We start from the raw sequence: 27,311 nt of genomic DNA on the forward strand, positions 1-27,311 counted from the left end.
GTCCACGCATGCGCACGGACGGGAGCGTGGATTCTTGCCCAGAACAGAACCATACCGCCAACACTAACTGTATGCATATCATCTAATAAATTATCTTTTGACAAAGTGGTCCTGACAGAATTATGTTAATTATTGAAACATTCTATACTTTTTATTTCTGAAACAATTATTAACATAAACATTATGTGTGGTAGTTACATATTCTGATTTTGTGAGGCAGGGATTACTGATCGTATTTGCCGGAAAAATATGTACAAGTGCATACTTAAACACATAAGGCCGTTCCTATACCAGAACTTTTGCTTTTTACTGTTTGTCTCTAAACATACAGTATTAGAATGTAATTGTTTGGTTGGTGAACATGTTACATACAAAAAGGAAGTCAGTTTGGGTTTGCTTGCATGTTTTCACTAACATATGTGTGTGTGCACCTTTATCTATTGTAATGATTTGAATAATGGAAACAAAATTTAGACTTTCATACAGTTTCAGTAAAATGTGTACCTTTACCTATTGCAGTCATATATTTTTTGTGCAGGTAGCGAGTAATAACTTTTAATTTTGGTTTACATTCAGACATATACAGTACCTGTGCCAGTTACATCTACAGTACTGGAAAAGTATCAGTACGTCTCGCTACATTTTGCAATACTGCATATACATATTTTAACAGGAAACAGGAAATCTTCAGTCAGCTTATACTGAAAAGGAAAAACATACAGTGCATACAGGAACCACAATAACTGTAACATTGGAAAACAATTTGGAATACAAGTAGAGTACAAAGCAGAAAGCAGAAACTATAAAAAAAAAAATAATAATAATAATAAATATTTTGTTGTACTTTGCGATCACACAGTAGAAAGATATGGTATCTGAGAACATCCTTTTGTAATATTGAAAGAACAAGCACCAGTATGTACTTTGACAAAGTTTATAAGTTGATTTGGTAGTTCCACACGGTCAATAATGCTCCATGGTTGAAATAATATTATATTCACACTTCAGTTGATTTTCCCATGTGATTACTCCCTTGAGCCTGCAATGTGAAGAAAAATACTGCATCATTTTCTATGTTCAATAAAAAAATAGAATGTCCATGTATAATAAATAAACTCTGTCTACAATTACATATTTTCACCTTTGGTGGTTGGTCCCTATTTTGAGTTTGAGGTTTAGAAAATGTGTCTTCGGGTTGCTGGTTGCCCTCCATTTTGTGGGGGTATTGTTTCCCCAGGCCAGTGTCAGACAACTCTAGGGAGTGTACCTCATGTTCTCTTCCAATCACTGACCGAAAACTGTAGCCAGAACTGCTGAAGCCGCTTATACTTTCCACTGAAGATTCTGAACTGTCAACTGGAACAAGACGAATAAAAATAGCACTGAACTACCTAATAACTTCATTTGTCAAGTATACAGGCATTCTGACACAAGATAGAATGCTTTTATATATTTTAGGATAAGTCATGATAGAAGGTAGCCAGCAAGCATATTTTAGTTCATTAATGTCTTACCCAGCTGATTTTGCCTGACATTTTCTTGGTTTAAGTCATGTTCTCCTGGATTAGAGAATCTTCCATGGTCAGACACAGAAACAATTTTTGTACTAAGGCCAACGTGGTAACCAACAGGTGAGACAGATCCTCTCCCGGATGAAGAGGATGAAGACGAGTGGCTACAAGATGACACACAGCTAGCTGAACCAGAAGAATTTGGTCTCTGGACAGGGAATCCTCGTTCAGTGTCGGACAACCCAGAGAAAACCTTATAGTCTGAAAACATTAAATAAATTCAGAAATTTCATTACACTATATTATATTACTTTGATTTACTCAAATATTTCTATAATTATTAAACAGTTTTCTTTAGTTGGATGTGTTAGCATAGTGTGTATTGTAAGGAATCCTTCAATTTGTCATACATAATTAATATCATAGTTAATAAATAAACAATATGCTTTTCTTCACCTCGTCCTGTTAAAGCACAGTTAATGGCACGGTCACAGATGGCAGCTTCACTGGGCTTAATGTCCATAAAAGGCTTGCATCCAATTCCCATGAAGACCCTCTCTTGCATACGAATCTCTATGTGACATATCCAATAAAAAGGCAATTAATTAGCTAAACAGTAAAAGCCCATTATATTGCTCTAACTGGTTATATCCTAATTCAAACAAACTGCTGCTAATTAAGGAAATACAAGGACATTATTAGTCAAACTTAGAAAAGCCCTGTCAACTGACTTCTGTTGTGTATAGCCTGATCCCACAAAATCCTCTCCAGGTCTATGGTCCAGTCTTTCTTCACTTCGTAACTTCTAGCCTGTAGTGTGTATGTGTCCTGTGATTTCCTCCTCCGAAACCAGATTTCAAAGCACATCCCACTATCACCACAGTTATGTGTCATCCCAATGTCAGAGGTCTTTACAGGGAGTGGATACAGAAGAAAAGGAGATAAATAGAGAAAATTAGTTGTGTATTTGTATTGGACAGATTTTTGGTTTGGCTTCAGGGTGTGACAATATTTGAGTGATGAAACCAAATTTCAATATTGGAATGCACTACTGTATACGGGGAGATTACCTTAAATGACTGTTTGTAGATATATATGTCATTCCCAAAATCTGTCTTCTTGGTCTTGCTAAAAAGAATAAGATCTTGGAAAAGGAAAATATGTCTGTAATATTTCTTCTTTCTAAAGGACACCAAAAACTCATCTTGGCGAATCAGCTGCCCTTGTTCCTTCAAATTCACCTGCACAGTAAGTACAGAACTCAATCAATTATTTTTTAGTAGTGATAAAGTCCATAAAGTAGCAAAAGGTCCATCACAGTATAGCAAACAGTACACAATTGCATATACCAGATGTATTAATAATATATCTTGTGTTGTCTTGTATTTAATTAACAGTCTAAAAACAAAGTGGGTGAAAGAGGGTGTGCTTTCAGAAGACTTATTTATTCAGTCCGCAACATTCTTACTCACAAGGAATCAGAAATAACATGCTGTGCTACAACATGACTATCACTTATTATATTAGAAATCTATCAAGTAGGTACCTACCAATCCCAAAATATAATTATTTTCAAATCCTAAATGTTAAATGTCAATGTTAAGTAAATATTAATCTCAAGATTTTGTTATTTTAATTTTGCCACCTTATAAATGAAAAGAGGAACATAAAAAGTATATATATTTGTAATGCATTGGCAACTTTTAATCCTTTTGATCGCCTAAAGATGTACTATACTTTCTGCTCCACCATACTCACATCGCATTCCTGGATGTCATCCATAGCAAGGAGGTTGTTGCCATGACGAAGCTGGAACTGGATGACCTCTAATGCAGCCTGCAACTCGGCTCGCTCAGGAGCTTTGCGTGATGTTGTGTCACACTCCTGTAGCATGTCCTGTAGAAGCAGACTGTATTTACTGATGCGCTGCACTGGCTTCAGCAGGTATGATGACAGGTCCATTTTGTCTCCCAGCAGCTGCTGTTTCTGCTGCAGAAGTAAAAAATTGGGTGTAGCACAGTGGATGTACAAGGAGCTTTCAGAAATAAAAAAAGTCTTTCTTCTCACATTATGTTGATTACCCTTTCTTACATTATCAAGCACATCAAGATGCTTAAGATCACATTTTATGCTATTCCTAATTTATTAAAGACTTAATAAATTCACATACTAATGGTGACAAGTTAAATGGAAAAACATTATATCATGTTAGGCCATAGTAAGTTACCAGAAAAGTGGATATCTAGAACAATAGAACAGCAAAATGCTCCTTCAGTATGTGAATAATGTGACATTGATCAGTATGTGTATGATTTCCTTGTTACAGCACTTTGTTGCCTCTTACCTTAAAGAACTCTTTGCCATGGTTGATTAACAGGTAGTCTGAGCGAGGTTTATTTTTGCTGTAGAGAGCATAGAGACCAAAACTCTCTTTCTGGATTTGAGAAAGATGTGGGTAAGTCTCAGTGCAGAGACACAGACATATAACATAATTCTGGTTTAAGAGGGCAACACTGTGATTGCTGAAAGTAATTTTTAGGGCTCTGTGTTTTATTTGGGTCGTATGCAAAGAACTTACTTACATGTCGCAGAAAACATAGTCCTACACGAAATGGGTGTCTTAGGCAAAGTTCGAGGTCTTTGAGAAAGTGGTGTTGATGGAACTCTTTGAGTTTTTCCAGGTTTCCAAAGATGCTACCCCTTTGTCCCCTCAGATCTTGTGGTACATCTTGGCGCTCAAGTTCGGGGAAGTAGTGCTCCATAACATAGCCAAGTGCTTTCACATATTCTCTTTCTGTCTGCAACAACTCTTCCATAATGTGCTGCAATTTACTGCCCATGCAAGACAACATGAAGAGTCAAACGTTATCATACTTTAAAGCCACTTGTTGTTTATTCATGAAATTATGAAATAATTCATTATTTTGGAGGGGTCAGAATTATGTTAAAAATAATAGTTTAAAAGGGACCAGTACCCTGTAGTAGTATAACTCTAATCATGGAGTATCTGCCATGTGGTGATATTATGATGTCTCAAACACCCAAACTTAAACACTGATTCCCATTAAGTCTGGCCAATTTTAACAAGCTCCACTTTTAATCATTAGCATATGTTTCTTAATAAACAATATAAAGATGCATACCAGTACCTGATGTCATCACTTACAATAATTGAGAACAGAGCACAGTCACCAATTGAATATTAAAAACAAATGGCCGACTGCTTCAAGTGTATGCAGATGTTACTTTTGTAAGTTGAGAGGGATTTCTTCTCTCTTGATTACTCACAGTAAATTACTGCTGTTCTCCAGTTCTGAGGCAAAGTTGTAGTCTGATGAATCCATAAATCTGTCTGGAGTTATAAGGTCTCTAGTCGGGTAGCCTGAATTTCTATCATCCCTGTAGATCCTGCTGCTTTTCTCCTCCTTCATCCAACCCTGTCTCGGGCTGGACACACTAGAACAGAAGCTCTCTTGCCGAGATATTTGAGAATCATGGTCATCCAAAGTGACTCTAGGCTGATCTCTAATATCCATTTGTATCCATTCTAGTTTTATATTGGAAAAGTCTGGACAGAAGCTGTCTTGATGGTCTGAAACAAATTCCCTATCAGCTAGCAACACATTTGATTTGCTGGTAGATATTTTTTGGAATATAGATAATGGAGGCCCAGTTAACACAGGACTAAAATTTCTCATGCAGGATCCCTCACTGTGGGATCGGCCTAATGCTCGATTACTCTCTTTCCCACTAAAAAGGTCAACGTTCCTCAGATCAGCCTCACTATGATGTTCACGGGGAAACTTTATTAATTTATCCGGTAAGAAGTTTACCATTGTTGATTCTTTCTGTTTATTTACAGATTCATCCCTAGCTTGTTTGTCTTGACTCTGTGTCTGTCTATGAGCTTCACACTGCTGAGCTTGTACTTTAATATTATCCAAGGAGAAGGTAGACCTGGAGGAAGACTGCAAGGAGACTTCATCATTCTTCAGAATTATTTCATCCCTCTGTGGAAATCTTTGAAGCATCTGCTTTTCATCCAACTCTAGTAGCTTCTTCTCCAATCTCTGCTTTATCTCCTGAGTCAAGGAACAAGCCTCACTCCACACACGGACCACTCTCTGAGGTTTCATAGTCATAGCATTACTCTTCTCCTCCTCAAAACGCTCATGTGAAAAGGCTTTAAACCTCTCCTGAAAGGATTTCAGTTTGTCTATGTATGCCATCTCTGGGTTCCAGCCCCTCTCCAAATGTTCCAGATAATGACTGCATTCTTTGGTAAGAGTAAAAGCCTGACAAATAAAGATGAATTGAATTTATTTCATAAGCTTTAGTTTCTACTTGGCATTTTACTCAACAAAGAGCAAATGAGTACATCACAAGTATTAAATAATCATAGTACAACAGGTTTATTTCTAACCTGCTCACAGAAATGAAACAGGTGGATGAATGCCTCCAGGTCAGATTTATGCTGCTCAGCTTGCAAAATGAAATCTGCCAAGTTGGTTTCAAACTTTGTCATGTGAATATGGAAAATTTCAGTCTCAGGATAACATGTTCCCTGGATATTTCTCTCCACATATTTCTTCAATGACATTGCTTTTTCTTTTCTCTCCTTTAAAAAAAAAGATAGATATAGTATAGCTGTGACTGTTCTTCAGTTTCATAATTCACATTATGTGACATATTTAATTAGAAATTTTAACAGCTAGTAATCCTGGGTATGCCAAGCTGCTACATAGTTTATATTACCTTCAGTTTGTGCATTTGTATTAATTTTTAAAGGAAAGTTAGGTTAGATCTACTTAGTCTACCTTTGCCTCAGTGAGAACAGCATGTATGTCTGTAAGTCTTTGCTCAAGTATCTCCCTGGTTTCTTCTCCTGGTTTGAGGTCCTTCTGCCATCTCCCAGCCTCCTCTTCACACCACTCTCTGATCTACAGTATGAATTATATCAATTCTAGTTGAGAAAGTTGATTATCCCTTTGTCTTTTTATTTAGGGGTTATTAGTATTTAATAATCATGCTCAAGGTAGGTAACCTAATAAAAAGGACACAGCCTACATTATATGTACAAAAAGAGAATTTAGCTCTACTATATAGTTGTCTCACTTTGTTAAGTTGCTCCTCGGTTTGCCTCAGCAGGAGCAAATGATCTAGATGCTGCAGTGATTGGTTGGACCTCATGACCAGAGTGTGGACTCCTTCTTCCACCTGGTTATACAGACACATCACAGCCTCCATGGAATCCCTGCAAAGAAAAAAAGTGAGAGAGAGAGAGAGAGAGAATGAGAGCACAAAGAAAAGAAAGAAAATAATGATATGTAATCTAAATATAGTAATTTGTCACACAAGCATGCTCCATAAAGCCTTTTATAAACATACTACAAAAAGATGACAAGGCAAACCTGTAGTCTTCAGACTGAGCAAATCTACATTCTTCCTTCCTCATTCTGGCTAGTATAGCACCACCATCCCTCTGAAGCTTGACCATATGTGTATCTTCAAGTACCTGCTTCATGGCACTCTTCTGTTCTTGGCTACACCTCCTTACATCCTGTGGTTTTGGATTGGTTAGACACATATTATTGTAGACTAATTTTGTCCTAGGATATATGTTATAGATGTATCCTAGGAACCTAACCCAGTATCCATCGGTACCTCTGCTGTGTCAGTTTTCTTGTTACTGTCCAATTTTCTTATAGCACGCTGTAATAACAAGGCTGCTCCCTGAAGGTCCATCTCAAAGAGGAACAGTTTCTGTGGTAAACACACACACACACACACACACACACACACACACACACACAAAGTGACTTCTGAACTGATACTGGTGCCTTGAATGAACAGCTAAATAAAAGCAACAGTACTGATTGGATCCGTTGCAATATTTCAGTATACAGTATTACAGTCAATGTAACTGAGCTTCAATGAAACAGTGCTCATTTATGAAACTCATGCATATCATATATTCCCACACATGTTTCACAGCTGTACTGAAGTCCTGGATATGAACTTCAGAGACATACTGAGATTTGGCAGGGCCTTAATGCCTTTTACTGGTTAGAGCCCCTCTTTCTCAAAATTCAAAAAATGCATTAATTCTTTATGGCATACTGTATATTGCACAAGATGTCGGAAACATTCCTTTCATGATCAGGCAAATCATGAATACCTTTTGAGATACACATTCATGCTGTGAATTTCCCATTATACCACATCACAAAGGTGTTCTTTTGAATTCAGATATGGTGACTGCAAGGCCATGTTCATGACAGTTGCTTTGTGACATTGTGCATTATCATGTTGCAAGTAACCATTAGAAGACGGGAAAATGGCAGCCGCAAAGGGATGCACATGGACAGTATACTCAAATAGCCTGTGGCATTCTAGTGATTGGTATTCATGGGCTTGCAATATGCTAAGTAAACATGTATCACACCATTACACCACATCCAACAGCCTGGAATGTTAACAGAAGGCTAGATGGGTCCACAGATTCATCCTGTTGGCACCAAATTCTGATCCTATACCATCTGTGTGAAATGGAGATTATTCAACCAGGCTTTTTCCATTTTTCAACTGTCAAGTTTTGGCGAGCTTGTGATCACTGTTCTTGGATGACAGAAGTAGAACCCGGCATGGTCTACTGCTGTTTATAGCCCATTCACATCAACGGTGGAAGTATTGTGCATCCCTTGATGATTTTCTTCTGACCACAATTACAGAATGGTTATTGTAGCTTTTCTTACAGCTCAAACCAGCCTGGCTATTCTCTAAAGTCCACTCTCATGAACAAGCCATGTTTGTTTGCAAAGATGATGCTCTCTGAATGATTCTTTTCTTTATTGCATTACTCTGATCTATAGGGACAGTTTTGAAAAATACCAAGAGATCAGCAGTTACAGAAATACTCAAACCAGATACCATCTGAAACCATTAATCATGGAACAGTCAAAATCACTGAGATCATTTTTATTCACATTCTCATGGTTGATTACCCAAATCTATATGATTTTATTCATAACACTGCTGTCAATGATTGATTAGATAACTGCATAGTTTGTAGGCGCAAAAAAGTTTCTAATAAAATGCTCTGTTTGTGTGTGTGTGTGTGTGTGTGTGTGTGTGTGTGTGTGTGTGTGTGTGCGTGTGTGTGAGAGATTATTTGCTCTACATACATGTGACATAAAAATGATCTACCCCTGAAATACTCTTAAGATTATCAGAGCATGTGCAAACAGAGATCCACTTCAGCTTCAATTTCCAGTACTTCCAAGAAAGATGTTTTCTTTAAACAATTTTACCGGACGAGTACACTCACTTTTTCTTAGGTAAATCTATGACATCTTTGGTTATCTACAGTAAATGCATCTTCCTTTCTAGTTAGGTATTGCTCAACTTGGCTTGCTCGTACCTTTTACAAACATCCATTTAACAGATTCTCATTCATACATGAAATACTTTCTCCTGAAAAGTAAGGAACGGTAAAAGTATATTTACAATTTTTGATTACCTAAAAACGTAATAGAAATTGTGAAGGCCCATGTTTGCACTATGAAGGGATGAACTGTTAAATACTCCCACTAATAAAACAGTGATAGATGTTATATTTAAAAACTTAGCTTCCCTCTTTAAGGAGCCTCCACTCATCACCTTTCCAATAGTAGGACACTTCAACATTGATAAACATAACATTAATTATATCTCTGTGTGCATTGCCAACTGTTGATATGAGAGCAATGAACTGGAAAAAATAAAAAAATTAAAAAAGAAGGAGCTCAAGGTACACTGTTGGAACTCTGGGGCCCCAAAGAATGAATATTATGTTCCAAAAAAGATTAATATGAGACCTTGGTATTGGAACGGCAAGGCCAATCCTTTTGATTTTGTTTTATACTGAAGATATAAATTTGTATAGCAGTATTTCAGCTTTTATTCCCTGATCATCTAGTTACATCTAGTATTAAACAACTTACAACATGGTACCTTTTGTTTGAACTCACCCATTTTTCAAGTAATCACATAATGTTACTGTTTGCCTTGCTAGATTAATTTATACAATTAATAGTCCTGTATAACTATTATATGATATATTAAGAGTTATTTACTTTAATTTACATAAAGTCCATTTGGTAGTTTTGGCCAGCAGGAAAGTGGGTGGTCTGCCACCAATGGTAGCATGTTTTGAATTACTTAACATATCTAGACGTATATATCAGGAAATGAAAGTTGAATCTGATCTATCATTTCAAAACAAAGGTCCTCAATAGACTTGGGCTTGTCATTTCAATAATTGTGGCAGGGACTGCATATGGTCCATAATAGAAAGTTGTGCTACTGATTTGAACTATGCCATACACTTCTTCATTTCAAAAGGTCTAAGAACTACAGATAGTTTAGTGTACATTTACTGTGGAACAGCTGGAATGAATGAGTACACCCACTATTAATGGAAAGATAAAACATTCATATTTCAGACAACAGTCACACTCATATTTCAGTGATATGCCTTGAACAAACATCTTATTCATAAGCTTAATAAAGTCATATTAAGTAGAGTCAAATAGAGTAAGTTGATAACAGTCTGTTGTACAAACTGTGTACTTTCTTACTTGGTAGAATTGTAGCCAGTCAGTGTGATTATAAGGGAAAGATCCTCCAAGTTCACTGGTCAGTTGCTGTCCATCAACACACTTATGCAGAGCTTTTATTGAAGTAATAATATCCATCTAAAGTTTGTCAACACAGAAAGGGAGAAAATGTTTATTTAAAATAAACCACCAGTTCAGTACAACTGTGACACAGAGCACAGCATGTGCATCTGTTTGCTGTGTAATACACTTCATTGGCCTAGTGGCTATAAAACTTATACGGTTTATATAAACTTATACGTTTTTGCCTGAACTGAATATTTTGATTTGGGGAAAATATTCCATTCCCAATTATCTTTCTCAAAAATTTTATAAGGAAAAAATATAGTTAAAAAGTGTACTATACTATTCAAAGTTTTCTTACCTGTAATCCTGATGGTCTGTCTGCTCGAGGACTTTGGTCTTTTTCCACCAACAGCAAGATACTGTGCATAGCACAAGGGACCTGCTCCTAAAAGTCAGCAGGTATTTTAATGCACATGTATGCATGTGATTGGACATTTCTGTTCAATTCCGTTTCATTTGTATAGAATATTTAATCAAAGATGTTATTGAAAAGCAGCTTTACAAAAATATAGATTTAATGCTGTAATTAGAAACTGTGTTAAGGAAAAACGAAAGGAAAGGAAATCACTGTCAAAAATGAAGCCTATTATCTTCTAGGTGACACCCGATTGTTGGGGTTATAAAATACTGTTTGTTGAAAGGATGTTCACTATGAGCATCATAGTTTTTACTAGTACAGCAGCAGCTCTTGCATACAGGCATATAGTATAAACTTATATTGCATAAAACTGATATTCATTCATTTTCTACCGCTTATCCGAACTACCTCAGGTCACGGGGAGCCTGTGCCTATCTCAGGCGTCATCGGGCATCAAGGCAGGATACACCCTGGACGGAGTGCCAACCCATAGCAGGGCACACACACACTCTCATTCACTCACGCAATCACACACTACGGACAATTTTCCAGAGATGCCAATCAACCTACCATGCATGTCTTTGGACCGGGGGAGGAAACCGGAGTACCCGGAGGAAACCCCCGAGGCACGGGGAGAACATGCAAACTCCACACACACAAGGTGGAGGCGGGAATCGAACCCCGACCCTGGAGGTGTGAGGCGAACGTGCTAACCACTAAGCAACCGTGCCCCCTAACTGGAAATTATGTAATACAATTTAATGTAATAAGTTATGTATATTTAAGATGTTTTTTATCTATTAGTAATTAAATAAATAACTTTGAGATCATTCTAACAAGCATAAAGATACTAAACTCACCTGGACCATAAGCAAAGCCTTATAGAGCACTGAGGGAATCGGGTTATTTCTGCTGTTAATTATGACTGTTAATCCCAGATCTCGAACTTGTCTCCTACAATGAGAACACATATGTTTAGTAAACCACAGAGGAGTCACTTTGTACTTAATTATGAATAATTTGCTCGTTCAGTTGCAGCTATGCTTGAGGATCCTTCTGCTTTATGAATCTGCAGTTGTAAAGAGAAATTTAAATTTCTGCACGATCAGATTAGGCTGAAAATGTTTGCTAGAAATGTGGGCTTCTATTTCTCCCTAGTCAGACAGTTAACAAATAGAATAGAAGAAATTCAGCTCAAGTAAAGTGAACTTTTATATGATATTATTTTGATGGATTATTACAGCTAATTATTATCACTGAGAAAGAGGTAAAAAACAAAAATAACAAAATATTGTATTAATAATTCTCTATCATTTTAAAGTGCAGGTGCTGGAGGGCTCTGTGTTCATTCTAGGGTGTGTGTTGGGATGTTGATGACTCCAGGTTGGTGTTCAGCATTCTGAATGCCTCAAGAAAAAAACTGGAGAATACCATGTATGCTTTTAGTCAACTACAGAACTATATACTGACTGTACACAGTGCTGATCTGTGTATACTATTGTATTGCAGTATACTTTACTGTCCCTCTTGTCTTACTCCATGTTGTTTTTGCATGCATTCATGTACAACTATGATAATGTACTTAATTCTTAGTTTTGTGTTGCTAGTATTCCGTGTAACGCCATGGTCATGGAGGAACATTGTTTCATTTCACTGTGTACTGCACCAGCTACATATGGTTGAAATTACAATAAAAGCCTTTTGACCTCTTAATATAGGGTGAAAAATAAATAATAAGTGTCATTTAAACTGGACAGTTAATTTAGACCAAGTCCAACCCCTCCCCTAAAAAAAGCCAGCTACTAACAAAGAAAATATCAAACAAATCTAATCTAATATTTTATATGCATATCAGGGTCTAACTTGTCCTACATGCATATATTATACACTCTGTCTAAACATGCAGAACACATTGTGGAAAAATGCAGTATTTATTCAAGATAACGATATATATAATATATATTTTCATTTATTTTATTTCATGACGATATCATCAGTTCTGCTCAGAAGAGATTAAGGAGACATGATAAAGCCACAATTTACTTAATGGTGTAGATTGCAGTAACTATTTATTTACAGTTGCCTCATTCTGCCATCTAGTGGCCAAGATATGATGTTACATTTGTATGCACAGCTTATGTTTTCTACAAGACCATTTTAGTTGACATCCAAGTCTCTACCAAAACAACGAAACCAATCAAATATTTGCATGTTTCTTCCCTTCTTATTATAATTTGCGTGTTTAAAATAATAATAAGCAAAACAAACACATTAATATTTACTTCTTAAACCTAACATGCCTATGATTGTGGCAGTGTACTCTTCTTTTGACATATAGGATACCTCGGAATGGAGTAAAGATAAAGGACCAGTTTGCAGAGTACAACAGGAGTGAGCAGAGGGAACGTCCAGCCATTCTTTCCTCCATGAACTTCGAGTACAGCTCTGCCAGCTCTATCACGACTGCCTGTGGGAGGCACAGGAAAGGTAATATTACACAGAGAAACATATTATATTATTATATTATTATATAAAATTATGTGTGTGTGTGCAATTTTTGGGAACAAACTGAGAAACTTATTTTTTGTTGTTTTAAATAATTGTGTAAAGGTTTTATATTTTATCTACAACTTAATAAAATTAATGGTATATAAAATAATAAAATGCATTCATTATCTATATATTTTTATAGTATCTATATATTTCTATTGCTAGTGTTTAGTGAGGTATCAGACAAAAGCATATCTGGCTTCCAGTGCATGTTTGTCTGAGAAAGTCCTCAGTGATGAACCAAAAGTCTATGGGTTTGTGTCAGTGTTAAACACCTTATCCAGCGCATCCTACCTGAGTCGAGTTTCAGTCTGAATTTGTGTTGTACTTTGTAGGTTAGGATTAGGTTTTGTGGGTTAGGATTAGGTCTACCCCACGGTCTACTGTTTTTTTTAACAATGAATTTACTTTTGTCACATTTTATCAGTGTAATCCATTTCGGTATATAAATATAAAGAACTCATCACTTATTAGCACATGAAAGCACATCATAACCTATTAGTGGAGGGATAAGTGGTAACTAATAATTGTAAACTTTATAATTATTTGTACTTATTTTATTTATTTTTTTTATTTTTTGCGGTGGTTGTTTTTTTAAACCTGGGATTTACAGTATATCAACTGTTCCTTCATTTCACTTAGGTTTCAAACACAGTGTCTGGCCTTTGCAAAGCAGTCAAAAATCAAAAACAATATTTTGCCATTGACTTTGTATAGCTGTGGATAAATAATTGTTTAAAATAAATTAGTAACTTATTTGAATGAAATATAAATACTCAGAACAGGTCACCTGGCAGACAGATGACACCTATCTGGAGAACGTTCTTGATGATGGGGTCACGTGAAAGAGCAGTAATCTGACTTCCATGTTCAGGAGAGAGGTTTTGTAGCTGGGTTGAGGAGCTCTGGAGTACCGACCCATTCTGAAGTGCAGGGAACTGTTCAACTGACCCAGTAGTGGGCAAGTCTTAAAGTACAAAATAAAATAAAAAATGTACTTTTTTATTGGCCAAGATTAAAATGCAGAAAAATAAAATACAGATGAGTTCATTCAGTCTACATACATGTGACCCATGTAGCCAAGTGGTTAACCTGTTCGTGTACAAAGTTTTGCCCACAGACGCGGTGTTTGTCTCTGCAAGAAGCTATTGTTGTCATGGTAGTGATAGCTGAGTGGTTAAGGTGATGGACTACTGATCAAAAGGTTGCGAGATTGAACCCCAGGTCCACTAAGCTGGCACTCCTAGGCCCATGCGCAAGGCCCTTAACCCTCAATTGCTCAGCTGTATAACTGAGATAAATGTAAACATCTCTGTATAAGTTGTCCGCCAAATCCTTTAAATGTTATGATCATAAGTGCAGCCTTATAAGTGGATGATCATAAGTGCAGCCCTGGCATTATAATAATGGTAAAAGCAATCAGAAGTTCATGCACACAGGATGAAACTCCCGTCTCTGTGATTTACATAGAGATTGTTTATGCTGCACAAATCAGTCATAATTACTACAAATGTCTTCCAACAACATTATATAACATATTTCTGGAAATCCCATCTGGATAATACTTCAGTTGTTATTTTCAAAACTGCTGTTTTGACCATTCAGCTACATTACGTGGAGCAATTGGGCTCTCTGTTTTATTAACACACAATGTTAACTCTTACAATGTAGTCTTTCTTGTCTTCAGTTAAAAAAGACATCAAACAGTCTTCCCCTGCAGAGGAGAGTGAGGGAGCAGTTATTTCTGGCTCTTCATACTGGAATTTTGTCCAGCATAAATGGCTTCATTCTGCTGAAGTGGGGGGATGAGATGAAGGCGAGGAGAATTCTGTACTGGAATGCTGTACAAACTATGACCTCTGACACTTGGCCCCATGTTATTATGTACTCTTTTTGGAAGACCTTTTGTCAGGACAGACTGTCAGGACAGCACATTCCACTCTTTGTCAAGGAGATGAGTCAATGTCATCTGTTAATCAGTCCACTTGTAAGAGACCAGTTTTGTTATAAGCATGTAACATGACATTGAGCTGACCCTCTTGTCGGATGTTGACCAGACATGCACACAGCTAGAGTAAAGTCTACATAACAGATGTGTTTTCTCTTCAAACAATCACTCATATCAATCATGCTTACATATGTTTATGTACTGTATAATGTGATCTCTAAAAGATACATATTAAACAGAGAGGAAATCTACAATCAGGTCCCATGCCATTTGAAAACAAGTGTAAGGGTTCGATAAAACGTTAAGCATTTGCTTCAAATTAAATCTGCCATAGAATGGTAGGTGACATAGATTTCTAATCATAACCATCATTTGGTGAGGAAACCCATCAGATCCAATAACAAATTTATAATATGTAATAAATTCTTTGTTGCTTCATACCATTTTTTGCTGCTTTTCTTCTGTCTAGTTTTGGGGACACAAGTCCAAAGGTAGTGCATTTTTTGCTTCGTTGGTCCCGAACTCCAGGAACCATGGGAATGATCTCTGGACAGACATCAGTGCGACTCCTGCTTGATGGCCTATCCTCCTGTGAACACTCCCTTGTCGACTCTGATACTGAGGAAGTAGAGCGAGCTTTAGGCTTTCTTTTTGCCAAACCTTTTAATGCCAGTACAGGGTTTTCACCACATTGCTTGTTTTCACACTTAGGTCTTTGTTCGTCTTGACTGTTTTGTTCTTGAAGCATGTTCAGACTTTTCTGTGGGTGAGAAATTAGAGAATGTCTCTGTCCTGTAGGTTGTTGAAGCGATTTATAAGGAGGTGCAAGGCTATACACAGACTGTTCTATTTGCCTTTCCTTGCCTACACCTTGACATTTGTAGGCACCGGTCTCTTGTCTGTGACTTCTGTGGTCTGGCAAAGCCCTTAGTCCCATTTTGGGCAAATGTTTATGCACATTGGTCCACATTTGATGGGATTCCTGCTCATTCAGGAAGTGTTGCCTGTTGACATTAACTGCTCCGTTATCTTCTGGTACAGTTTTCTGAAGACACTCTAAAGGTTTTTCAGTAAGAAAGTGCCTTGAGTGCTCAGATGTGCTGATACTTGGCAGTGCTGTGTTCATGGACAGATGTACTGTGTTCATATTATTTTGAACTAAGCTCTGGTCTTGCTCAACTGAATCTGGATAGGACTGCATTGGGTTTTGCTTAAGTTGGGATAAACCTTGCACTGATGAATTGCTCAAAGAGTCAATCCCAAGGTCAACCTCTTGTGCCTCATAGCCTGGTTCAGCTTCTCCTAAGCCTGGCCAAGCTTCTTCTAGGGGCACTATTGTGTTTGCCTTCTCAAAACTTACTGGGTTTTTTATAGCTGCTAAGTAAGACTGACGATGTCTACCCTTGGATTCAGAAGCCTTCTGTGGATCTTCAGAAAACTGATTACTTCTTGAACATGGAACACAGTGCTCATCGATCAATGCTGCGGTTTCCACACATGGGGTGCTGGCCTCTTTTGAAAGTGGAAAATAAATGTGCCCTTTAAAAGACACTGGATGTGAAGGAATAACCGATATTTTAAAGCCTAAAGCATCCTTCTCTTTGGAAAAATCCAAAAGATCTACATAGTCCCCCTCTAGCTCTTGACTGGACCTGCTTTCGCACGTATTTGGGGAAACCCAACCAATAGGTTTGCCTACAGGATTGCTTACAGGTTTCATTTGTTCCCTCTTAACAAATTTGTTGCTACTTTTCACTAATTGATGTGAAACTGCAACACCATTTTTAGCTGGAAGGATCATGGTTTCTGTTTCAGGAGTTTTGGAAAAAGACATGTTTACAGGAAGCTGCGAGTTGGGCTCATCCTCAGAACTATCTAGCTTTATCAAAACTGCAGTTGTGCATGATGTTTTAGATACAATATTAGTTTTTGGCCTGTCCAGAAATTCAGGATTGATCACTTCTCCCCAGGGCACCTTCACAATCCCCTGATCAGAAGAAAGCACACACTGATGTAGTTGATTACCATGGCGACCCTCGTTGATTTCCCTTAACCAAGCTTCAGTGAAAATGCAAGGGTAGGATGTCTCTGGGATAGGAGTCTCCTCCACAGCAGGGCCTTCTTGTGCCCTACAGCCTGCTAGTAAGACTAGATCCTCCTGTGCCAAGATATCCTCCTGCACAAGGAGGCTCTTGAGTACTATACGTGCTGACTGTTCCCCAAAAGGTTCCACCTGCAAGTAGAAGTCTCCAGGACGTAACAGTAAGGGGTTAATTGGGGCTAGCTGGATTACCACACGGTCTCTCAAACAGAGAGGCCAACCTTCACATTGGAACAAAACATCAGAGTACTCAGCCTAGAAAGAGAAAAAGATAGATGAAATGAAAATTATTTTTTGATTTTTGAACATACTATTAACTTTTAGTATGAAATTTATATTGAAACCAAGATGGTTTCAGCATGGTCTTACTTTTTACTATGGATTCTATATAAATATTATTTAGAGTCTGGTCAGACTTTGTTTGTTTCTTATCATTTCTTATTCTAAAGAACCTCATTATTAGAAACTGCCTTTGAGGGCATTTACTTTACTTTTTGAAAAAAAAAATGAATAGATGTGGAAACTTCTTGGATCTAAGCCAGAAAACTCCACAAGGAATAAAGCCAGTATAATGGATTCAGAATTTTCTAGTGATCCTAAATGGTTCCCTCTGGTTACTTTAATTAGAATACAGAAAAGACAGGAAATACAAATGCAGCCTTCAGGTATGTGTAGTGCTGAATAATCTGTTGAATGCTGAGATGATGATGATGATGATGATGTAGTACTCCATTATTATATTATTACAGTGTGTTTCATTTGTTGTACTCACACAGGCAGCCTGTTGCACACTCTCAAGGATGTGTTTGGATGGAATGAGATAATCCAAAAAGCATTGCAGTGCGTCTCCCTGGTAACGTGCATCGATGGTACGAAAAAGCTGGCTCAGCACGGTTGGAGCAGTGGCCTCAAATGGGGGGTAAAGAGATGACAATGCACTCTGAATGGACCAGTCCAGAGAAGAGGAAGTCTGAGAGAAAAGTCACAGAGAGAGTTTGTTACAGAAACACTGTTTTAACATAATGTCTAGGAAACCACACTATTATATTTATTTTTACTTTGTCAAAGACAACAAGAAGGAATTGATTTGCTGGAATTGATTTGACTTCTGTTTAAGCAAGGAGTGCATTTTTGAATATTGTGCCATTTTCAGTCATATCTCATTTAAAATGCTTAACCTTCCACAGAAGCAAACCAGATTAGACTAGATAATGAAACCACAATAAAACATGGTCTGAATCAAATGCATGCAATTATGTGCATGAATTCACTCCACATTGTGTGAGTTTACATCTGTATCAATAATGAGTTTGTGGGAAATGCTTTATACTGTACTTAGTTGGCCTTAAATCATATTGTTTATTAATAATAAACAATAAACATAAACATATGTAATAAATAATAAACATATGTAAATGAATCCTTATTCCATTCTTAATGGCCAGTAACTAGGGTATAAGCATGTAAAAACTGAAGTTTAGCATTCTTTTAGCATAAGTAACAATAAAGTAATGTGTAGGTTTGCCTTTCATTTAAAAATGGCAGATGATATTGTAGGTTACTTTTTAACATCCACTGTACATCCACTGACATTTAAAGGCTGACTTATGTGTATAGTGATGTCTATCTTTTTGGGCAGTGAATGTAATTATTGGACAAACTTCAGTCGCATTTAATGAATAAACCAACAAGAATCAAATCCTGGATAGAAAAGCAGTCGTGACTGTATACCGTGTGATTATATAGCATTATTTATTTTTGGTTCATATTCCAGATTTATGAGTTATTCTACCAGTGCAAAGAGGCAAAAACTGAACACATTCTAGTGAAAGCAAGACAGTAGATGCATGTTTAGTCTACCATGTGAATTCTACAGGCTTAAAACCATTATTCAGTATTCAGTCATAACTTTTAACGAAACATGCAGAAGTTCTGTTTTGTCAAATTTGGTTTTCAATTAAATTCATTCATACTGAATGCTGCAGCCAGATGCTGTTGATTTCTTTGGTTGAAAAGGATCTCAGACAGGAAGTATTTAATCAAACAACAAACAACTAAAGCCTGAAGAAAGAAACACCCATAAGATTGCTCTTTGAGAACAGATATCTGCAAGTCATTCTCATAATGTTACGATTCAATTTAGCCTCAGTTATTTCATTAAAACTACAAATACAAACACTGTACACACATGAACCGTACATGCACACTCACACACACACACACACACACACACACACACACACACACACACACACACACACACACACACACATTAGCCAGTCCTACTTCACATTAGAACTAGAATATATGATTTATTACATCTAAAATAATGTTATTTATAATGTTCCTGCTGGCTACACAATTGTATACAGATCCCCAGAGAATTGCATGAAAATTATAACAAAAATATTGCAAACATTTAAGCAGTATTTCATGAAATCAGTATAACAAGCTGCCATTTTGTGAGTTGCCACAATTGAGGGAAAAAAGTGTTGATGGTTTGGTTTCTCCCTACAAAAGCCCGATCCACAGCCAAGACAGCCACAGCCATGAGTGTGTATAGAGTGTATTACTATTCTATTAGTCATACAGTAATACAGCCTGTGAGGTCATGCCCTCACCTCAGAGGAATGCTTGCTCTGGATTTTTCAAAGCTTTTCTAGCCATAATGAATTTATTTGATAGCGAGTCATTGAGCTTTGCTGATATGGAATTCACTGACAGTGTTAAAGACTGTAATACATTGCAGCTGTAGCCCATGAGATGTGATCTTCTGTTTGCCTTTTCATCAAGATCTGGGATTATAGAACTTCAATCCAACAGCAACTTGTTATTATAAACATGTTCTTATAATCAAATAGTCCAGGTATGATTATGTGAGAGACAGAAGTTGTTATTATGTTTGACTTAAGAACTTTTAATCTGATTATGGCATAGACACCAAAAAGAGAACTGAAATCTCTATACGGTAGATAGTAATTTGAATTAATAAGTCATTTGATGCAGTGTAAGCATGTAGACAATTTTTTGCATGAATAATAACAATTTCCAGTTGATTTCTCTGGCTCAACATGTCTGGTTCAGGGTGGTCTTTTCTTTGTTCTATGCAGGCTCCAGAATCCTTTGGCTGACCTCCCTTTCTCTCTCTCTCTCGCTCTCTCTCTCTCTCTCTCTCTCTCTCTCTCTCACACACACACACACACACACTCACTCTCTCCTTTTCCCTATTTTTTTCCTCCCTTACTGAAAATTCTCTGTTTCTGTCCTGCCATCTTGCCTCTCTTTAGGCATTATATATACTTTTCATTTGTTTATTTGCATACAAGTCAGAGGATTCTTTACATGTGGTCCTATAAGTGTTTACAATTATACTTGAAAATAATGGGACAATGATACTGCAAAATGAATGGAGAAAGTGCAGTGGATGTGATAAGGCTGAAAATCAGTACTTATTTCTGGGTTCTACACCATGCAATTTGGCTTTTTTCCACAACACATCAAAAATTAGCACAGATGTCAAACAAACAACATAGAATACAATATATAACAAACCCCTACTGCATGCACTGTTTATCTACTTTGGCACTTTTGATAACTAACTAACTAACTATCATAAACTGAAACACTATACAGTAACCCAAAATAAATCCATTAGTGAAGCTGCAGTCTTACACACTTCTGTGGTTTCCGTGCTGCACATCAGCATCATCCAGCTCATTACATTTGAACAGTGTTATGTTTACAATCTGACTTAACGATTAAATGTGCAAAATTACAAATTGTGCAAATTGTGACTTTTTTGGTTTTTAGGTAAATAGGTAGGTAGGTAGGTAGGTAGAAATTGTAGTTGTGCAGGTCAAAGCTGGTTTATAGTTCTGATGTGAAGCACGTTTATGTATTTGCATCAATGGTTTATGGAAAAAAGTAGCTTACCTTAGCCTGCCATCGAGCGTCTGCTCACTATTCTTACCCATAAACTTTAGGGCTCTGTGCAAGACTCTCAAGAACTTCAAAATCAACCGTGACAAACCATGACTTCACAGACTTTGCTTTGTGCACAGGAGCACTATCATGCTGGAACAGGTTTGGGCCCCTTAGTTCCAGTGAAAGGACATCTTAATACTACATAGACATTTTAAACTATTGTGTGCTTTTAATTTTGTGACAACAGAAAAAACCACATATTCATGTGATCATGGTCAGGTGTCCACTTACTTTTGGTCACATAGTGTATACTGTATGATGTTGTTTACACAAGAGCTGCATATTTCTTGGTTTATTCAAACCTATTATGTATCATTATATTATATTAAAAATGCATTAATATATTATTATATCTGTGCATTATCAACTAAATATTGATAAATTTGACTAATAGCTAATCCATTTACTTGGCAGAGAACAATAAAGAAACTGTGAATTTTACAAAACACCTTACTACTGCAAGAGAATAGGATTTAGCAAGCCAAAAATATCCACATGCTTCATATTTCAAAAGATCTTAATCCAACATGTGTTCAATCTTCAAAAGGCAAAATCTTGTACTTTCAGCTGTCAAATTTCAAAAGACTCCCTCCTTCACTTCTCTCAGCAAGTATCTCACTCCTCTCCTTTCTTCCTGTCCCTCCCTGCTTTCTTAAAGAGGACAGTGTTGTCTTTGTCTTGGTGCCACTCTTATTTAATTCCTTACAGAGGGACCTGTGGCATAATGTTCCCTATTCACACAGTCCTTTTTTTTTATCTTTGGAACCCAACAAAAATTGTGTACCAATCTAACATCAGATCATAAGCTGTCTGCTTACCAATCCACAAATTTGTTTAAGCATCATCCCTGCAGACCAACTCAAAATTTCCGAATTAGTTTCCATGCCATTGTCTAATCTGCCTTCAGCTATTTGACATGCAATTATTTTCTTCTGTATCTGATAGCTGTGATTAAAATATACCAACCTAATACATTAGCTATAATATATACAAGGACTATTGAGAAGACTTAAGATGTTATTAATACAGTACAATCACCCTTAACTGTGAATGTAAGCTTTCAGTACAGAGGAACATCTAGGACACCAGAGGTGCAGAGAATCTAGGACACCTGAGAATTTAGACATAACGATAAAAGTAAGATTAAAACGCCATGTTTGACTTTCCATCAAAGTTGGACACGAGGAACAGAAAATGTAGAAGGCTCAACAATCACATTCAGCTATACTGTTTGTCCAACAGCCAATTTGAAATGAAAATGCAAAACTCAGCACCTGCTGTGGTGTTTGCAGGGTTGGAGAAACACAGACAGGATTTGCAAGACTTTACCACTGCTTTAACAAGCAAACTCAATAACCTCAATGCAGTGCCTCCACCTTCATGCAGTCTATATCAAAGAATAGGAAAGTGAATGAAATATATGAAAATTCTTGTGAAGTGTACTATGGAGCCAAAATACCAAAAAGTGCAACTGATGTAGAAATAACAAAGCATGGTCTTCTGTCAGATGTCAGTGGCTGAACATCTGGCTTGAGGTACAACTCATCAGCCTGCTCTCTCTGTGTGACTCTGTCAGGCTTTCCCAGGGTCAAAACACAGAATTTTATTTGGAACACATGCTCCATATTGTTACTTCTCTCCACGTGTGGCACAGCAAAATAATAAATCCTGACTAGGCCACAAGATGGGCCAGTAAACAACATTCTGCAAGTTAAAAGTGATCTAAGACAAGAATTGTCAATGACAGAAGTCACTTCTCCACTAATGGGATGAATGGTTCTGACTACAGAAAATAACCACAATCAGAAATTTTTTAATGTGCATCAACATAGATGATGCATATTGGCAATTAACCTGGGATGACAATTACTTGAAATAAAAAGACTTAATCTCAAGACATTGCGGCAGATGCTGATTAATAAACATCATCAAGATAAAATAATCCTTACAACAAATTCTCTTTTTCTGAGAACTCCTGATATAAAGCACACAGAAATAAAGCACACAGAAATAATAATCGAACTGTCACAGACACAAATTAATTTAATGAATGAAAATACAGATGAAGCATTAGGATACATACAGGATCTTTTGCTGACCCACAGCATCACTTTAGTTTATCTTCCTATCCTGACTTTGGTGACAGAAAACAGGCTTTTTTTATCTTTATTTTCTTTTGTCAACATCCCTGTTACCTGTTCTTTAGATACTGCTCCTAAGCTGGTACCGCACCAGTCCTATTATCATAACAAAACAAACCCATGCCAGCACTAATGCCTTCTCCTCCCAGCTTGAGCCCTACACATTAGCTTTGTCAGGTGAATCTGGCCCAGTCTGTCATTAGTGAAGGAAAGAATAAGAACATTACATTTGCTTTTGAGTTTTTATTTGTTTGGTTTTTTTTCGTTTATTTTTGCCTTGTTTGCAGCCATGCTATCAGAGTGGATGCTAGTAGGCAGTAGGTCAGCTAATTTAAATACTAATTCATCGTCCTTTGATCATACCAGTAATTGTTTGCCTTTTTACTTCAGGGGATTTAAGGACACTGGATTGCTTAATGCACTTGATTCCTCGCTTGTCTTTCAGCTTTCTCTTGATGAGTCGATAGTTAGCAAGGTGAGTAAAATATAGGTTTGTGTAAGCTTACGTGAATTTTTATTGAGGGTTGGAATGAATCCATTGAGGCCACACAAATACACTGTGAGTCGTTTGTGTGTATGAGAGGAGGGGTTGACTAGAAGCTGTTACTTTCCATTGACTATTACAGCCAAATAAGCATGCTGGCTTCTGCAGGCAAAAACAAGTGAGCAGAGGTCTGCTGCTCAGCAGCTGGGAAGAAGACACATAGGACTTCAGTTTGTGGGAATCACAAACCATAAAACTCAAAATATTTGAAATATTTGGCTGTTAGGTTTGTGTTTAGTGGTAAACACAGCTGTCAAATCAATTTATGAGAGAAATGCTTTTATAGAAAGTAAATAATATATATTTTAATTTCTAATTTTATAATATAAATGTAACGTAAAAAATATAATACAATATAAATGTAGATATATATTCATGAAGTTATACAATCAGCCAATCACCTGGCAGTAGCATAATGTATGTAATCAGGTCAAGATGTTCAGTTAATATTTACAACAAACATTAGGATTTTTGTTTGTTTGTTTTTACACAGCATTTTGTGTAAACATTAGATACTTTGTTTGAATATCCCAGGAGATCAGCAGTTTATGAAATTATTAAACCTTTCTGGCACCAAAAACCATAACACATAATCTCACATTCATGTTCTGGCTGCAGATTTTCTAACTTGATCTAAAGCTAAGCTGGGTGGTTTGGGACAGCTGAATTTTTCACCTAAGGAAGTTTTTTTTCTCAATAATGTCTGTATACTTGGATCTAAAAGCTGTGATGCATTAAGGAGATAGAGATAGATCTGAATAAAGTGAAGGGTTAATCTAGAAACATCTCAGTGATGATCGGTGGAACGAATGAAATCAATATTACCTACATTTCAAGTGTATTAACAAGGTTCTCTTGATACATCGACACTGTTTAATCCCAAATAATGCCTAGAAAGTTCCATGTTATTGCTTAAAAAGTTGGTTACTTATTTCTGTGTCAGTGTGTGAGTGTGTTGCCAAGCACAGAAAACATGTATTGTTCTCATACTTTTGATATTTCAGAAATGCAAAATTATATATCAATTGTACAGAAAAATAGTGTAACATAAAAACGGTTAAAAAATAAATGAATAAAAAAGGTGCATGTTAATAAGAACAGGTTAAATACAAAATACATTAAATAAATTTGATGCATGAAACAAAGTGGGAAATTGGCCTTGGTGGGACTAAATTCTAATAGATATAAGCTGTTCACAAAATAGAGCTTCTCATTTTTTGAGCGGTAAATTAATCACTAATAGTGAGATAGATTTAGGTTTGAAAGTTATGTTTCCTGTTGGTGTTACACTTGCAAGGTCTTGGCTGGCCACTAAATGGATTTGTTACACATTTTCTTTGGGTATGTAGCATGAATATGTGAGGATGTCTAGGAATAATAAACAGCTACCTCTCATATTCTCACCCACATATTTGAGTAAGACATTAAATCATTATGAAATCTACTGTAAATGGCGGCTCACTGCGTTCTGAGAGAAGCCAGTCCCACTTTGGTTCTGTAATTACATTGGTGGAAGGAAATGCATGCTTTAATTGAATTACTGTAGAAAAAGTTCAGCAATAGAAGAGTGAGATGATAGCTAGATGAAAACTGGTGACAAGACAGACCAGAATCATTTGCTGGCCAGAATCGGCCTGCTTCAGGATAGGCCCTTCGTTTAATATGTGCTGCAGAATATGTGTTGAGAAAAGTGTAAAGCTGCACAATATTGGTCAGTTTTGTAGAACACTGTAAATATACTGTTATGGGTTAAGCAATAGAACATGGAGAGTCTGTTTAAAACTTAATTTGTTTAAGAAAAGCTATAAATGGAAGGTATTCTAAAAGGTAATAGTGCTTCCGTCTAGCCTCCACAAGCACCTACAAACATGGAGGCATATTTCTGTATGCATCTAAAAATTTACTTGGAAGCCAAAATACATACCGTATTTGGAATAAGCAAGTAATATGTTCTAAACATAAACAAAAATAGAAAAGAATAATAGCTGCACTTTTTATTTTATGTTTGATTTTTTTAATAATGTGCAGGGTTTGGATTAAAGGTGTGCACGAGAGGTCAGATATGAAATCATTTGTCCTCAGTAACTGCCTGCTCATGACTGTGGTGCTTTAAAATAGGCTCCTAAATTATGGACAGAATGGACATCTCATAGTTTTAATTTTTTAGATATTTAACATACAAAATAATTACTGTAATGTCTATTTAATATTCCTTTAATTCCTTTAATGTCTATTTAATATTCCTGTAGTGCCCTTTATTATTTAATTACAACTGAAACATGACTAGTCACTGTGGAATAAATAATAAATATTAATAAAAACTCCACCATGCACAGTACAGTATTCAGAAAACAAAAGGTATACACATGTGTTGGAACACATGCATGCAAATACTCAAAGTTAAATATTTGTGTAATGTATATAGTAAATTCTAGTCAATACTTAGAAAAGAAAATCTTTTAGTACATATACCAAAAAGAAAAACTAAATTGTGTGGCTCAATAATTTGTAGTACTTCCCATATCTGCTTTCACTCTGCAGAGTAATTACTTAAGTTTTTTTGATTACTAAAGTTAAGGTCATTAAATAAAGAACACTACTAACGTTGAATCAAACACAATGCACTTAAGGCAAAAAGTAGGGCGACAGGTTGCCCATTCCTATATAAAAGCAGTAATTTGCGTTATCTTACGGTATACCAGTCTACTTCCTGCTCAGAATTTAATCAGCAAGCGTGTTAATCACAAGTAATGTAGAGAAGCACTATGGATTAGAACCGAAAAACATAGACAAAATATAACAGCAGGACAATCAGTCGTACCATTTTGGCGATACTATCCATGTTATCCAGCTGTCATCTTTGTTTATCCATGCAGAAACTGGTTTCTTTTTGCAGACAAACTTATACCCGAAGACAACATATCTGTATTGCTGTCCAGTTTGCAGATGCTTCAGTGTTTTGGCTGAAGTAGCTCACTGCCATTCTACTGCACAGCAACAAAAGTTGCTCTATGCCAGAAAGCTTGTTGCTTGATTTGGTACTCTTGCTTCCTGACTACTTTTTCAGGGAGGGAGGGAGGGAGGGAGGGAGGGAGGGAGGGAGGAGAGAGAGAAAGAGGTAGAGGGAGGGGAAAAAGAGGGGGAGGAGAAAAGTTTTCTCTAACAGAGGAAATCCCCCTTAAGGCTTTTCATATTTTTCCTTAGTTGCAGTTCTGGACTTCATATCTATCCCCCCAGCCCAGTCCTACCCCATAGACTATGAGGAATACACACCTAGGTATAAAATACACACACACACACATACTCACACAGTTCATTCACAAACAAAAAGACCACTAAAGACCCACTGAACCTTTTTCATTTCCTCTGTTCAGCTTCAGTTCTCACTCTAAGCCCCTTCTCTCTCTCTCTCTCTCTCTCTCTCTCTCTCTCTCTCTCTCTCACACACACA

General features: G+C 36.7%; 1 protein-coding gene across 1 annotated transcript; it reads right to left on the reverse strand.

Annotated features, from left to right (window-relative positions):
* Positions 1-539: 539 nt before the first annotated feature.
* Positions 540-26,901, reverse strand: quo (quattro). The gene is made up of 23 exons (XM_060868004.1): positions 26,682-26,901; positions 17,964-18,161; positions 15,532-17,446; positions 13,933-14,109; positions 12,936-13,059; positions 11,453-11,546; positions 10,533-10,619; positions 10,130-10,246; positions 7,176-7,274; positions 6,923-7,071; positions 6,627-6,765; positions 6,329-6,451; positions 5,935-6,129; positions 4,800-5,806; positions 4,094-4,343; positions 3,856-3,945; positions 3,270-3,500; positions 2,582-2,752; positions 2,243-2,420; positions 1,968-2,084; positions 1,515-1,772; positions 1,142-1,356; positions 540-1,039 (listed from the first exon to the last, which is right to left on the reverse strand). The coding sequence occupies exons 1-23, from the start codon at positions 26,700-26,702 to the stop codon at positions 998-1,000; spliced, it is 5,997 nt and encodes a 1,998-aa protein (XP_060723987.1). The 5' UTR covers positions 26,703-26,901; the 3' UTR covers positions 540-997.
* Between the last annotated feature and the right edge of the window lie 410 nt (positions 26,902-27,311).

Source organism: Tachysurus vachellii, chromosome 4 (assembly GCF_030014155.1).
Source record: "Tachysurus vachellii isolate PV-2020 chromosome 4, HZAU_Pvac_v1, whole genome shotgun sequence".
Taxonomy (NCBI): Eukaryota; Metazoa; Chordata; class Actinopteri; order Siluriformes; family Bagridae; genus Tachysurus; species Tachysurus vachellii.